This window comes from Artemia franciscana, chromosome 13, assembly GCF_032884065.1.
Source record: "Artemia franciscana chromosome 13, ASM3288406v1, whole genome shotgun sequence".
In the NCBI taxonomy this organism is placed as follows: Eukaryota; Metazoa; Arthropoda; class Branchiopoda; order Anostraca; family Artemiidae; genus Artemia; species Artemia franciscana.
The window spans coordinates 35,945,009-35,960,538 of NC_088875.1; the positions used below are offsets into that span (position 1 = coordinate 35,945,009).

Consider the following 15,530-nt stretch of genomic DNA (forward strand, 5'->3'; position numbering starts at 1 on the left):
AAAAGGTAATAATAGCGTTTGATGTATTTTGATTTAGAAATTAATATCTTTAATTTTCAAGCCATAATTTAATGTTATAGTTAGACTAATTCTAGGCTTAAAGTATTGGAACGATTTGAATTTATTTTATTTTTTTCAAACAGTTCGTGGTAACGAACTGTAGTAAGGAGCGACCCGGCTCAATAGTAAACGAAACTCTAAAAAAAACGGAATTTTGATGCTAACAGATACATCAAAAGAATTGGATTTTCATGCTGATTCTAAATATATAAGTTTCATCAAATTTAGTCTTTGTCATCAAAAGTTACGAGCCTGAGAAAATTTGCCGTATTTTGGAAAATAGGGGTAAACACCCCTAAAAGTCATAGAGTCTTAACGAAAATCACGCCATCGCATTCAGCGTATCATAGAACCCTATAGCAAAAATTTCAAGCTCCTATCTACAAATATGTGGAATTTCGTATTTTTTGTCAGAAGACAGATCACGGGTGCGTGTTTATTTGTTTTTTTTTTTTTTTTTTTTTTCTCAGGGGTCATCGTATCGACCAAGTGGTCCTAGAATGTCGCCAGAGGGCTCATTCTAACGGAAATGAAAAGTTCTAGTGCCCTTTTTAAGTGACCAAAAAAATTGGAGGGCACTTAGGCCCCCTCCCACATTCATTTTTTTCCCAAAGTCAACGGATAAAAATTTTGAGATAGTCATTTTGTTCCGCATAGTCGAAAACCATAATAACTATGTCTTTGGGGATGAATTACTCCCCCACAGTCCCTAGGGGAGGCGCTGCAAGTTACAAACTTTGACCAGTGTTTACATACAGCAATGGTTATTGGGAAGCGTACAGACGTTTTCAGTGGGATTTTTTTGGTTTGGGGGTGGGGTCGAGGGGAGGGGGCTATGTGGGAGAATCTTTCCTTGGAGGAATATGTCATGGGAGAAGAGAAATTCAATGAAAAGGGCGCGGGATTTTCTAGCATTAGTATGAAAAAAAAAACAATGAAAAATAAATATGAAAAAGTTTTTTTCAATTGAAAGTAAGGAGTAGCATTAAAACTTAAAACGAACAGAGATTATTACGCATATGAGGGGTTCTAAAAATACTTTAGCATAAAGAGCGAGGTATTTAGGAGAAGATAAATACCTCGCTCTTTATGCTAAAGTATTTTTAGTAATTTAAACTATTTATTCTACGGCCTTTCTGATTCAGGGGTTGTTCTTAAAGAATTGGGGCAAAACTTAAGATTTAGTGTAAAGAGCGAGGTATTAACGAGGGGACAAACCTCCTCATATACATAATAAAAATATAAGAATATAAAAGTTTGTTACGTAAGTTAATTTTTAAGTTAAGTATATTTTTTACTAATAAAAACGTCCGTTAAAAACTAAAAGTTTTAGTTGTCTTTTTAAGTAACCGAAAAATTGGAGGGCAACAGGGCTCCTTCCCCACCCCTTATTTCTCAAAATCGTCTGATTAAAACTAAGAGAAAGCCATTTAGCCAAAAAAAGAATTAATATGCAAATTTCATTTTAATAATTTATGTGCGGAGAGCCAAAATCAAACATGCATTAATTCAAAAACGTTCAGAAATTAAATATAAAAAAAACTAGTTTTTTTTTAACTGAAAGTAAGGAGCGACATTAAAACTCAAAACGAACAGAAATTACTCCGTATATGAAATGGGTTGTCCCCTCCGCAGTCCCTCGCTCTTTACGCTTAAGTTTGACTCGTTGTCACAGTTCTACTTTTTAAAACAATTAAAAACTTTAGTGTAAAGAGCGAGGGATTGCGGAGGGGACAACCCATTTCATATACGGAGTAATTTCTCTTCGTTTTAAGTTTTAATGTCGCTCCTTACTTTCAGTTAAAAAAACTATTTTTTTTTTATTTAATAAATTACTTGAACAAGTTGTTGATATATGACGTTACGAAAAGTATTTTTGACCTAAAAATGCCATATGATCAAACAAGTTTCATCTCAATTTGAGTAAACACTCCACTAGCCCTAAATATGGAGAAACAAAAGAAAAAAAAATCTAATTTGTAGTATCATAAAAGCTATATTAAAATATATATATATAGATGGGCCTTATCTTCCAAAAAATGAAATCCTGATTAAATACATAGCTCTATAAAGTTCTTAGTCCGTTTTTTGGAGGGAATAAGCTATCGGTTGCAAGTAAGTTTTGCTATAATGTTATACCATTTAATAAAGACATTTCGTACAGGAATTCTGGCAAATTCCCTCAGTACACTATTTTTCCTGAAAAGTTCACCCCCTGGAAATTTCCCTCTCCATGGAAAATTCTCTCCATGCACAGTCTCCACTGGAGAAAATTCGTCCTCCCCTTCACAATAAGAAATAAAAATGTATGAAAAAATGTATGCATGCTTCCCAAAAAGAAATACTATACATAAATAATGGATAAATTTTATACCTTAAAGACCTTTCCCCAGGGGCTGTGGGGGTTAAGTTATCTTCAAAAAAATAATTACTCGACCTTTCAACTACACTGAACAAAATAGCAATCTCAGAATTTTGATCAGACGATTATGGGAAAAGAAGTGGCGTGGGAGGGGGCCTAGTTCCCCTCCAATTTTTCCTTAATCCGTTTTTTGGAGGGAATAAGCTAGCGCTTGCAAGTAAGTTTTCAAGCCGCCCCTAAAAATTGTTTTATGGCTCTATTTTGGGCAATTTTTTTTTCTTTTCTTTTTTTCGCATTGGAGTATTTTTTTTTTTATCTGACGCTTTATGGTTTCAAACGAATCGAAAAACAATTGCCTGTTCCATTTCAGGGGGTCTTTGCTTCTTTCTATACATTAGGGCTCCTGTAGTCCAGGGATTTTAAAAAGTAAGTATAATGTTGTAAAATACGTAATAAGGTTTAAACCGTATTATAAATGTTATATACAGAGTTGTCGAGTCGTTTTTAAGACGAAAGGAGTTAGAAAGTGAGGAAGATTCCTCTAATGGGTATAAATGCGCTGATAATATAAAAAAAGTGCTTATCTGATAAGAAATTGGAGGAAAAAACTGGCTACAGTTAGGATAGAAATTTTTTTCTAAACCTTCATTTCAAGGCATACATAATATAATTTAATGTTATGTATGCAGAGAAATAGTGTTATATTATTCAACTACACATTTTAACGAGCACCTTACCGAAAAATAGCTAGCGACGAGGTTTTGACCACGTCGAGATCAAACCTCGTTTGACATTGATCTGACGACTGTTGAGATCTCGTTAGTACCTGAAGGGAAGAGGTCACCGCTACAACACCGCTTCGAGCCGTGCGGAGAGTCTTCAGCGAAGCCCTATCCACCACTAACCAATATCTCCGAAGGAAGTAAGGTCTAAGGTATGGTAGTTAATTAAGATGTCACTCATAATATGCAAGAAAACATAATTTACTTGTAATCACGATAACTATAGTTGACTTATTATTACTTATTAAAAGCTTTCAATAAGCCTTTCAATGCTTTTAGTTAACGCTACAGAATAGCAGAAAATTATAAATAAAAAATAATAAAAATAATCATCATGTAAAATAAAGTAAGGGGGTAAAGGAGGTTTGAATTAAAATCAAGTAGTTGTGGGCATCATGCCATGGCCAATTGTGGAAAAAGCCAAGGCAGATGGTCTGATTGAGTCAGAAGCAAATTTGGCATTAACCCGGTTATTAGGATTGTTTAAAAATGATGTTAGTTCATGTCAATAGATAAGTCTATTTATTATCCGTCCATGCGTCATTCCTAGATCAGAAGAACTAAGGTAGATAGTCATAGAACTAAGATAGTCTTAGAACCTATAGTTCTCCAAGTGTTTGGTTAAATGGCAAGGGGTAAAAGGCAGGAGTAAGTATGACTCTCTTATTGGACCAATACTTGTTTGTTAGCTTTTAGAAAGGCGCGCCCGCCTAGAGTCTGAGGCAGGTTTACCAAGAATTTGAAATTGACATAGGACCATTAGATTGCCTGGAATAAGATGTAAACAAGGCACGACTACATATGGTCTTAGTCCGATTGAACCAAGGATTTAGAACTGACACAGGGCCGTTAATTTGCGTGGAATGACAGGCTAATAAGCGTCTAAAGTCAAATTGAGCCCGTCTGCAATAAGTATCAGGCGAAGCGATTGATTCAATTCATAAACTTAAGACACTTGCACTAATAAAAACTTAATTCAATTTTAGTTGACAAACAAGTTGACTGGAATTGCAAGGGGAATAAGCTTCCAAAGCCTAAAAAGGGCTATCTGCCTAGAGTGTTAGGCGAGTGAACCCATTATGAGCTTAGACAGTCGGGCCAACAAAAAATGAATTAAGTATTAGTTGCCCTTCTCCGTTTCGTGGCCCTTCCGCCAGGAAGCACAATAAGGGGGTTGGGAGCCAGTCATCCTGTGCTTTCGCACACCCTTCCTGCTTAACTTCCACATATTTCTCCAGGTACCTTTTATGAGCTGGGTCGACTCTGGTTGAGCTTGAAGAGTCATGCTACTGACCCCCGTCCCAAATTGAATAACTGGCTACAACAGGAATCGAACCCGTACCCCTTGGACAAAGAATTCTCAAACCAGCACGCCAACCACTTAGCCAGCAGGGCTTAATCGTCATATAGTAACATGAATAACAATTCACAACACGATTATAATAATACAAGAATGTAACAATAATATAAACCTAATATAATAACAGTAAAATAATATAGTCATATAATATTAATAAAAAAATTACCAGTGGAAGCACCAAGGGACAGAGCTTTGATTATATGACCGGCAAATGATATGCCACCATCAGCAATAACTGGAATTCCAAAACGACGAGCATATTCTGCTACCTAAAATATGAGTCACGTAAATTTTGCAGGAAAAAAACAAGAATTTCGGAGGACAAAAAAGGAGGGCTAACAAGACTGTTAAGAACCAAATAGTGAAGAATTAATGAAGGAAAACAAATATTCTACCCACCAAGTTTCATCCCAAGTTTCTCCACTCTAAGCGTTTTCCAAGATTTCCGGTTTCCCCCTCCAACTCCCCCCAATGTCAACAGATCTGGTCGGGATTTTAAATAAGAGCTCTGAGACATGAGTTCCTTCTAAATATCAAATTTTATTAAGATCCGGTCAGGCTAAAGTTAAAAAACAAAAGGTAAGAACAAAGTTAAAAAACAAACTGAAGTTAAAAACACCTCAATTTTTCTAATTTTTCAAAATTAACAACACTCAGCTCCCCCAAAGAGAACGAATCCGTTCCAATTATGTCAATTGCGTATGTATAACTTGTGCTTATTCTTCCCATCAAGTTTCATCCCGATCTCTCCACTCTAAGAGTTGTCCAAGATTTCCGGTTTCCAAGATTTCTGTTTCCCCCTCCCCTTATGTCCCCGGATCCAATTCGAATTAAAAATACAGCATCTGAGACATAAGATCCTCCTATATATCAAGTTTCATTAAGACCTGATCACCCATTCGTAAGATAAAGATACCTCAATTTTCACGTTTTCCAAGAATTCCGGTTTCCCCCTCCAACTCTACCCAATTTCACCGGATCTGATAGGGATTTAAAAAGAGAGCTCTAAAGCACAATATCCTTCTAAATATCAAATTTCATTCAGATCTGATCACCCGTTCGTAAGTTACAAATACCTCTTTTTTCTAATTTTTCTGAATTACTCCCCCCCCCCCAACTCCACCAAAGAGAGCGGATTCGGTCCAGTTATGTCATTTACGCATCTTGGACTTGTGAGTATTCTTCCCACCGAGTTTCATCCTGATCTCTCCACTTTAAGCGTTTTCCAAGATTTCCAGTTCCTCCCCCAAACTTCCCCCCATGCTATTGGATCCGGTCGGCATTTAGAATAAGAGATCTGAGTTACGAGGTCCTTCTTTCATTAAGATCTGATCACTCCTTCGTAAGTTAAAAATACCTCATTTTTTCTAATTTTTCAGAATCAATCCTCCCCCTCCCAACTCCCCCAAAGAGAGCAGATCTGTTCCTGTTATGTCAATTACGTATCTAGGACTTGCGTTTACTTTTCTCACCAAGTTTCATCCCGATCCCTCCACTTTAAGCGTTTTCCAAAATTTTAGGTTCCCCCTCCCCAACTCCCCCCAACGTCACCGGATCCGGTCGGGATTTAAAATAAGAGCTCTGAGACGCGATATCCTTCTAAATATCAAATTTCATTAAGGTCCGATCACCCGTTCGTAAGTTAAAAATACCTTTTTTTTTCTAATTTTTCTGATTTAACCGTCAAGATGGTTGAATCGGGAAAACGACAATTTATAATTTAATCTTGCCTGGTTCCTGCTACGCCTGCCAAATTTCATCGTCCTAGCTTACATGGAAGTGCCTAAACTAGCAAAACCGAGACAGACAGACCGACCGACAGACTGACAGAATTTGCGATCGCTATATGTCACTTAGTAGATACCAAGTGCCATAAAAAAGTGAGGTAAAGATTATGGCACTGGACTTTATAGCCCTTACCGGCACTGCTTATCTTCATTTCATGGCTCTTCAGTCAGGAAGTGCAGTTGGGGGTTGGGGACCCAGCTCACGCCCTTCCTGTTTACCTTCTCCAGATACCTCCAGGTTCAAGTTTAGAGCTGGGTCAACTCTGGCTGAGACTACAGAGTCACGCCACTAACCCCCGTCCCAAACCAGATAACAAGCGACACTGGAACTCAAACCCTTTTCCTCACAGACAAGGGGTTTCAAGCCGAGCGTGGACTGTAGTATTTTATTACAAGACAACGGTTTTATACAATTTGTGAGATATGATTTTATGAGATACATTTTAGAAAATTTAAATACAAACGAGATACAATTTTATAAAAATAAACAGTCTTGTATTTGCGCACCGTCTAACTGCTTACATAGCCAACCTTTTTACAAATACTTACGTCAAATCGGATCAAAACACCAAATACAAGTCAAAAGAGAAAGCGAAGAATTAAATAGTATTGACTAATTTTAACTTCAGAGTTTTAGGAATAATTTAGGGGAGGGGGAATTCTAGGAATATATTTGAAATTGGCGCCATCAAAATATGTGTTTTGTAATTCTTCCTCTTAGACTGTAGGCAGTATTCCAACAAAAAAAAGGCAAGAGAAATGCATTTATTAAACCAAATTAGAGGAAGAGGAGAGGGTGGTAATCGGTCACCAACAACAAATACTTTACAAAAACTTAAAAAATAAAGAGTAGTGTACTAGTATATGTAATTTGCTCTTAGTTTGATATGTAAGTATTTTTCTTGTATGTTAAAAAATAAAAAGTTAATTCAAAATATAAAAATTTAATTTAACCTTGTAAACAGCTGTTGCTTGAGACCTTCCTACTGCCATGACTTCCTGAGTAATGCAAATGGACCCACTTCCCATTCCAACACGGAGAGCATCCACACCAGCGTCTATTAGATTCTTCGCCTGGGCAGCAGTCACAACTAAGAAAAGAGAAAATGCCAATGTTGATTTTTATTTTAGTTCATTCATCATTTTGATTATAGAAGAAAAAAAAAGTCAAGAGGTATACTTTACTCAATTACATTGATCCGTAAAACTAAAATACTTCACGTGTCCTAGTACAAATATATAATCAGGTTTTTTGGCATTTTTAAGTGATATATCTGGTAAAAAATATCATTTATATATAATTCAGGTCTCGGGATTATTGGAAGGTCTGTGGTGATTCCTAGCCTCCATTCTGATTAAAATTCTTGCTTAATGTTACTTGCACTATTAAAAATAAAAAAAAAAAAAAAAAAAAAAAAAAAAAAAAAAAAAAAAAAAAAAAAAAAAAAAAAAAGTTTAAGATAGCACACGATTTTAAAACGTGAAGCAACTTAAAAGATAAGATTTTCGATAAGGTGTAAAATATGTCTTTGGACTATTCTAATGTTTCATCATTAGCAAAACTAATTCTCAGATCACACCATAGTTACACGGATAGAAAAAAATTCAAGATTTAAAAATGATGTGCTTTTTCCAAGACTATAACATCAAACTTGTACTGTAGAAGCTACATATTTAAATGGGAAGTAATAGGATGAATAACTTCTATCAAAACTAATTTGTTCCCAACTAATTCAATATTTAAGGTATATTAATTATCCCCCTTTTCCTGGTTACTCCTTTTTAATAATATCCCCCTCCCTTTTATGTCTTTCCCAAACCCATCTTACAGATAGGAAGCTTCCATCAGTAAGAACATCGGGAAGACGTTAGAAGATTCATATTTTTTAAGTTAAAAAAAAATTGCCTCAAGTCTTTACTCTGATTGACAAACCACAGATTTTATGCTTGGTCGTTGGATATTGTTCAACTTGACAGATAATAAACGGGATACACAATTGGCTATGTAGTCGTTTTAAATTTTGATTTTATCCAAAGGTGTGACTATAATCTGGTCCGGGCATAATGTTTGGATTATAACTAAGTTTTATGCAAGGACCTTACATCACTCGATTTCAAATCAACTACTCTAACTCAAATGGCACTACATTCGACACAATAAATCTTACATGAAAGCATAGAGAAACTAAAAAATACAATTAAGGCTTACTGACGGTTTTGCTAGACTGTTATTGCTAAAGTCAAGCCTTTGGTACCCGGGTCGGTTCTCCTTTATATCGAAACTCGAGTTACCAGCTTACTAAGTTCGGGACCCGAAGGTATCTAAAGTCGAGATAATATCTTACTAATTTTGGAACCCTTTGAAACAAATAAAATAAACAGCGTGACTGCATCTCCCTGTATATGAGGTAGAGCAGTCACCCACACTTTCCGGCGAAAATAAATGTTTTTTGTTACTACTTTTTATTTTCGTTTTTGAGGGATGGGAGGCATTACAGCAACACGTTAACTGATATTTCTCCTGCATTTTCTTCTATTGACTTCTATTTTCTCTGTCTAAGGCATTCAGAAAGCAATCCACCGGTACCCTGTGCACGTGGAAACACTTTTATGTCATCTACTTTATCAATTTTACTGAGCAAGAAATTAGCAGTCAGCATATGCACTTTTAGAAAGCTTCAAAATCTTTCAGTCTTTAGTTATACCAATATTTGTACAGTAAAGTTTCTTTTTGTCATTTAAGATGCAGCAGCAATATATAATGTAGCTTAAATAGCTGCGCTAAGTACCAGCCTCTTTTTACTAGTTTTTATTTTGACTCTTTCAACCTTCAACTTATGGCGGTTGAATACAGTAAGCTGAGGGCTTAAAATTTACCACAGCGAACAAATTAAAGAAGTAGATTATTTTCTTCTATGATCATTTTTTTAGTAGATCTATATTTCTTCACCGTTCTTATTGAAATTATATGCGAAAAAAAAAACAATAATTTATTCCAAGTTAATAGTTGAATAAATAGTATTATTAGACTTACCATTGCCACCAATAACTTGGAGATCTGCATATTTATCTTTTATATATTTAATCATCAGAATTTGGAATGTTGAATTGCCTTGAGAAGAGTCCTAAAAAATAAATAGGTTGCTTTAAATTAAAACTTACATAACACACACATAAATACATATATATACATTATATATATATATATATATATATATATATATATATATATATATATATTATATATATATATATATATATATATATATATATATATATATATATATATATATATATATATATATATATATATATATTCTTGAGCTGCAGCTTTTATTTGAAGGTGTAACTGACTTTGGCAATCGAGAGCTTATTTATCCTTTTACAGACAAAATACACTGTCAAATTTAACTAATTAATTTCGCTTATTTATATTATCTGTTCAACGTGACAACGTTGACAGAAGTGCGGCACTGCCTAAAAAACTTCTTAATTCTAATACAACCGAACAAAGATCTTAAAAAATCGTTATTTTTAAGGTATGAATACAGTTACAGATGGGTGAAGAGGGCAAGACATCTTTTTATTTTGAAGTCCTTGGTACTTTAGTCCTTATTTTGAAGTCCTTGGTACTTTGAACTACTTCAAGAATACCAAACCAACGATATTATAATAATTCCTTCAAAGAAGCTAAAAATTTCCTTGTAAAACCCCTCTAATTCATTCTTTTACGAAAAAAGAAAATCCCCTGAAGCTACTTGTTCGAAGAATGGAGGATGGTCAAACTATTAACTAACCACAGGAAGTGGCTGATATTTTAAACACGTTTTTGGCTAATAAGAAGAGGAAATTACTTCATCGGTAAAAAATTAATCGGATTCAAGTAACAACCAGCATTTTTTTTTTCTTTTCTTCTGTCTTCACAATATCACTTTATTTTTCTTACACCAATATTGCCACTTGAAATTACAAAAATAACTTTTAATTTAGATTCAGAAAATACAGCTGGAATAGATGGGCCTAAAATTATAAAGAAGATATTATTTACCATGGGTTAAATAATGTAAATTTACCTTGATAAACAAAATTATATTTCAATAGGCTGTTTATCAACATTAAGAGCTATTTAAAATTAATAATGCATCGAGAATCCTAAAGCGTTTGATCTCGTTATTACTTGCTCTCCCAAATAAGTCTTCTACAGTACTGTTATGTAAATCTTCAGACATGCTTCCAATTGCTTATTAGTTTACTTTTTGAGAAACTATCTTCAATTCTAAGACTAGAATCTAAAGAAACTCAACTACATTATTTGAACTGAATTTATTTTTCTTATTGTGGAATTTACATAATACCAGGCAAAAACAGATGTCTACAACCACAAATAAAATAGTGCTAGATCAAAATTTGCTCCATTCACAAAATATTCGTAGGCAAGATTCTTTTCCTTTTTTTGACTTTTTCACAAAAAGAAACTCAGATTTTATCAGATTTATTCATAGTTTGCATTTATTGTTTAACGAGTTCTAGAATTATTATTTTTTAGTAAATAACCGATGTATAAGATTTATAATTGTAGATTGATCTGGGTCTCCGAACTAATAACTATCGTAAATATCATACTGCATTAATCTTTAGGCTAATCACTACTTTGCATAATTATCTTTTGTTTTATATTTGTCTAGACCTGCTTTCTCAAGCTATTCACACCATTTGGCATAATCAAATAAACAAAAATGTATAATAAATGTATAACATAAATGTATAAACAAAAATGTATTTCTCAAGCTATTCACACCATTTGGCATAATCAAATAAACAAAAATGTATAATAAATGTATAACATAAATGTATAAACAAAAATGTATTTCTCAAGCTATTCACACCATTTGGCATAATCAAATAAACAAGAATGTATAATAAATGTATAACATTAATGTATAAACAAAAATGTATTTCTCAAGCTATTCACACCATTTGGCATAATCAAATAAACAAAAATGTATAATAAATGTATAACATAAATGTATAAACAAAAATGTATTTCTCAAGCTATTCACACCATTTGGCATAATCAAATAAACAAAAATGTATAATAAATGTATAACATAAATGTATAAACAAAAATGTATTTCTCAAGCTATTCACACCATTTGGCATAATCAAATAAACATAAATGTATACAGAATAATAAATGGCTGAACGTGAACAATCCCGTAAAGGAAAGAATTTAATTAAGTTCAATATACAAGAGCCGTTATTACAATAAACACTAAGGAACATGGCCCCATATTACAAATATCCCAAAAATATTATCAATACATACAGACAATTTATGGGAAGATTTCCTGTGCATAAATTTGTATTTTGTTGCAACAACCAAGGTTTTTAAGATTCCAACGAAAGTTGTTGGTAAGAATAAGCCATATTTTTGGAAGAACTGAAGAACTCGTATTTAAATTTGAAATACTTGGATTATGTCCATCAAGCTAAAGGAAGATTATAAAAATAAAAAGAATTTTTTTCTTCAAATTCTAGTATTTATCTGACTCATAGTATTATTAGGAAGAATAATGATAGCAGTAATAGAAAAAAAAAGATGAATTTCCCCGACAAACATTTATAGTAAAAACAAATTTCATACTTATAAAGTAAAAATATTCAAACAAAAGAAATTCGCAAATTGACTCACTTAAAATTGCTAATTGAAATATGTGAAAACAAGTCAAATTCAAAATACTGGGAGAAAAATTCATAAAAAAATGGAACAGATAAAATATGGAAAATAGAAAGAACTAGCATATTGCTAAAAAAAAAAAAAAAAAAAAAAACAGAAAAAAAACAACACAAACAAAAAGAAACCAACAAGAAAGAAATTGAGAACAAAAAGAAGATACAAAGAAGAAAATGAAGAAACAGCAGAAATAATAGAGAAAGATTCCAAAATCAAATTATGATACCAACGAACAGGGACAAGAAAAGATTAATAACTAGGCCAAAGGTTAAGATTAATCAATCCTTTATACCAATGTGCAATAATCCCACAGAAGTGGCCAAGAGTATGTAACAATTTGACATAGACGTAGAGAAAATACTGAACCAAATAAAGACAAACAAAAGGGAATAAACCAACAAAAACCGTAATTTTGTTCCCTGCAACTTTCAGAAATACAGAAAATATCCAACCTCATTATACACGTTTTGCAAAATGAAAGCTCCTCGTCTGTTAAGGGGATTAAGTGAGTTAAGGGGGTTAAGGGGATTCTGTGCCTTAAAGGATTACCCTATCTTGTCCATTATAAACTTTTTTAGTTTGTGTGACCAAATCATTTAGAAATTACTGGGCCGTATTATCGTAACTTTTAGAGCGTAGATCCGAATAAACGATAGAAAACTAAAATCCAACACTTACTTTTCCAGAAATCTTAGAAAAACAATTTAACTTGTCCTTTTTTGGGCCGGATATGGAGATATTCAGATTTTATTAAACTTGCATTATTAGAAAGGGTTAATGTTTTTTTCAACTTAACGGAGAAGAATTTTCTTTTGTGTTCAGGAAAGGGCAGTCTAAAAAAGCATACCTAATTGTAAAAGTTAAAATCAGCTCAAAGGAAGATACATTTGAGATTTTGACAGTTATCGGAGTTCCCTGTTGTGCTAAATGCATATTGTTTATGATGTATGTACATTGAATAGACAGCGATTTGCTTAATAATTAATAAGAGATTATACATTTCTTTATTTAAATAGACCCTCGTTAACCTCTCGAACTGTTTACAAATTTAAATCCCCTATCAATTTTTACCTAAATTGCGTCGGGAGTTCTCAGTGAGGCTCTGAAAATTTGCTACTGCGCCCCTTCTCTTTACTCAGAAAATGATTTTTCCAGGGGACTGAATTCCATTAAATTTAATTTATATAGTAGATAAAATTCATATATTTCTTCGTTATACTTAATGGGTGCCAAACATTCTCCTAAAAGTATTTGGTTTTCGTAGTTAATAACGGTTAAACCCTTAAACGGTTTAACCGTTAAACGATTTAAACCGTTATCGATTAAACTGGCCTTGGTTCAACATTCACATAGGTTGGATGTTTTGTGTACAACACCATCCGACTGTTAGTGAACAAATAACGTTCGCAAAGATAACTTCTACAAAATTATTTTCCGATGTCAACATTGGGTTACACTTATTGAAAGAAACACCACTGATTACCAAATTGTACAAATATGTACCGGTTTATCTGTCAATGCATCTTTCATTCTGCGAATACACGCACGTGAGTGTGGGTGTATATAGTGTGCAGAGAACTGTGACGTGACCGGAGGGGGGGAATGGATATGAGGGTTCTCTTCCTGAAATGTAAAGAATTACATGCAGATGTGTTCCTAAACACGTCGAAATTTGACCAAGCAACGGCTAATAAACAACTTCAACTCAGTTGACCTCCCTATTCCTAGCATAAGGGGCAGGGGGGCTTTCCAACAGAATCAGGAACACGCAGTGTGTAGAGAATCATTAGAAGTATAAAAAAAAATGTTTTCAGGGTTGCTGTTCGGTTGAGACAACCTAAAAATACATAAGACAACTGACAAACTTACTTCTCAAGAGTACTAAGAATAGTATAGATAGTACACATAAGAAGTGGGAAGTAAGTAACAGGAATAAGCATGTGAACAGTTTCGCTTCTCCAGTTAAACAGACATAAGGTCTAATAGAAAGTAAGGAAGAGATAAACAAAAATACTAGGTTACCGTTTTACTTTGACATGAACATCCTTAAGAATTGCCTTTTATTTGAAACTAAAATGAAAAAAAAGAATATGTGGGGACCACGCGTAAGAAGGCACGTTAAGACACAACTGAATGACCAGTAGCGATTCTGGCCTCTCTTGTGTCGGCGCACCCCCCCCCCCCTTATCTCCCGAAAATTTTAACTCATTAACAAAATTTCCATTTATTAACAAAATTTGAATTTAAAACATCCGAAAAACCGTTAAAACTAATTAAATTCGGTCTCCTTAGTTGTATTTTAGAGGAATGGCGATGAAAATAAAATTTTCGGATTCAATTTGCTTATACTTACTACTAGGACCGTATCCAGTATTTTTGATCGGAGAGGGGAGGGGGTATAAAAAGCTGCAAACAATGCATCACAGATTTGTTTATATATATTTTTGCTTTTACGAATCAAAAGAACCTTTCGGAGAGTGGGGGGGGCACCCCATGGATCCAGTCTTACTTACTGCCAACTATGCCCTCTATTTTATTTTAATAAAAGTAAAATTTTAAAACTTATTAAATAATTATAATATGTTAGATTATTTATTTACAATTTTTCACCCTAAAAGTTTCTGCGCAAGGGGCAAGTCCTCCTATACACACCCCACCAAGACCGTCTCTGAATTAGACAGATATCTGGCTAGACACAAGTTGAGGCATAAATGTCTAGCCAGAAGGGTAAATGAACGCAATTATTTAATACAGAACATGAAGAAAGTGGCAACTAAAGCTTTCTGATGGGCTGAATTTTAAATCCTAGATAGAACTACAGGCTTTGGAACTAGACGAGCCACTTTATCCCTTTCATCCAAAGACCGAGGATAACAGGAAAAAACATATGACCCTAAATTTACTCGAATGAATAAAGTTAACCTCTCTAGGGATATCGCGTTAAGGTAAGGCTTAAAGAGAACTTTGCTACACAAATGAATCTTTACTATGTAGTGCCAAAAAAATTGCTGGTGATCCAGTTCTTCATAGGTGAGATTCCAAACTGCATAAGCGGTTAATGGTTGTTTCTTTTGACTCTACCTCGCATCTACCTCGCATATCTATAGTTGCACTTTCTCTAGCCTAGAGAAAGGCTAGCCTAGAAAGGCTTTCTCATTATTTCCAATCAAATGAAAGATTCATAAAATACAACATAAACACCAAGCATAGATAAAGAATTGACACACACAAAAAGTAAAAATAAAATATGAAATAATCTCACACATGCACCACATGCACATCTTGCAAACACTTTACACTCAAAAAACGACACTTACACTTCACTCAACAAGCTGAAGTCGAAACTAAACAAAGACATGCCTGTAGGTAGTTAAGAGAGTGTGTTTGGGGGGGGGGAGAGCGTAGGTTAAGAGAATCATTTTTACAAGCATGAGTCTAAGGACTC

General features: G+C 33.9%; 1 protein-coding gene across 4 annotated transcripts in view; it reads right to left on the reverse strand.

Annotated features, from left to right (window-relative positions):
• The window catches only part of LOC136034874 (inosine-5'-monophosphate dehydrogenase 1-like), an 81,957-nt gene that overhangs the window by 10,690 nt on the left and 55,737 nt on the right, over window positions 1-15,530 (reverse strand). For 2 of the 4 annotated variants that reach the window (XM_065716349.1, XM_065716351.1), the window contains exons 9-12: window positions 13,589-13,708; window positions 9,386-9,476; window positions 7,306-7,442; window positions 4,731-4,833 (exon numbers count right to left, since the gene is read on the reverse strand). In XM_065716349.1, coding sequence (XP_065572421.1) covers window positions 4,731-4,833; window positions 7,306-7,442; window positions 9,386-9,476; window positions 13,589-13,708 — 451 coding nt within the window. The remainder of the gene's footprint in view (window positions 1-4,730; window positions 4,834-7,305; window positions 7,443-9,385; window positions 9,477-13,588; window positions 13,709-15,530) is intronic. The other 2 variants (XM_065716352.1, XM_065716353.1) reach the window with 1 other exon arrangement.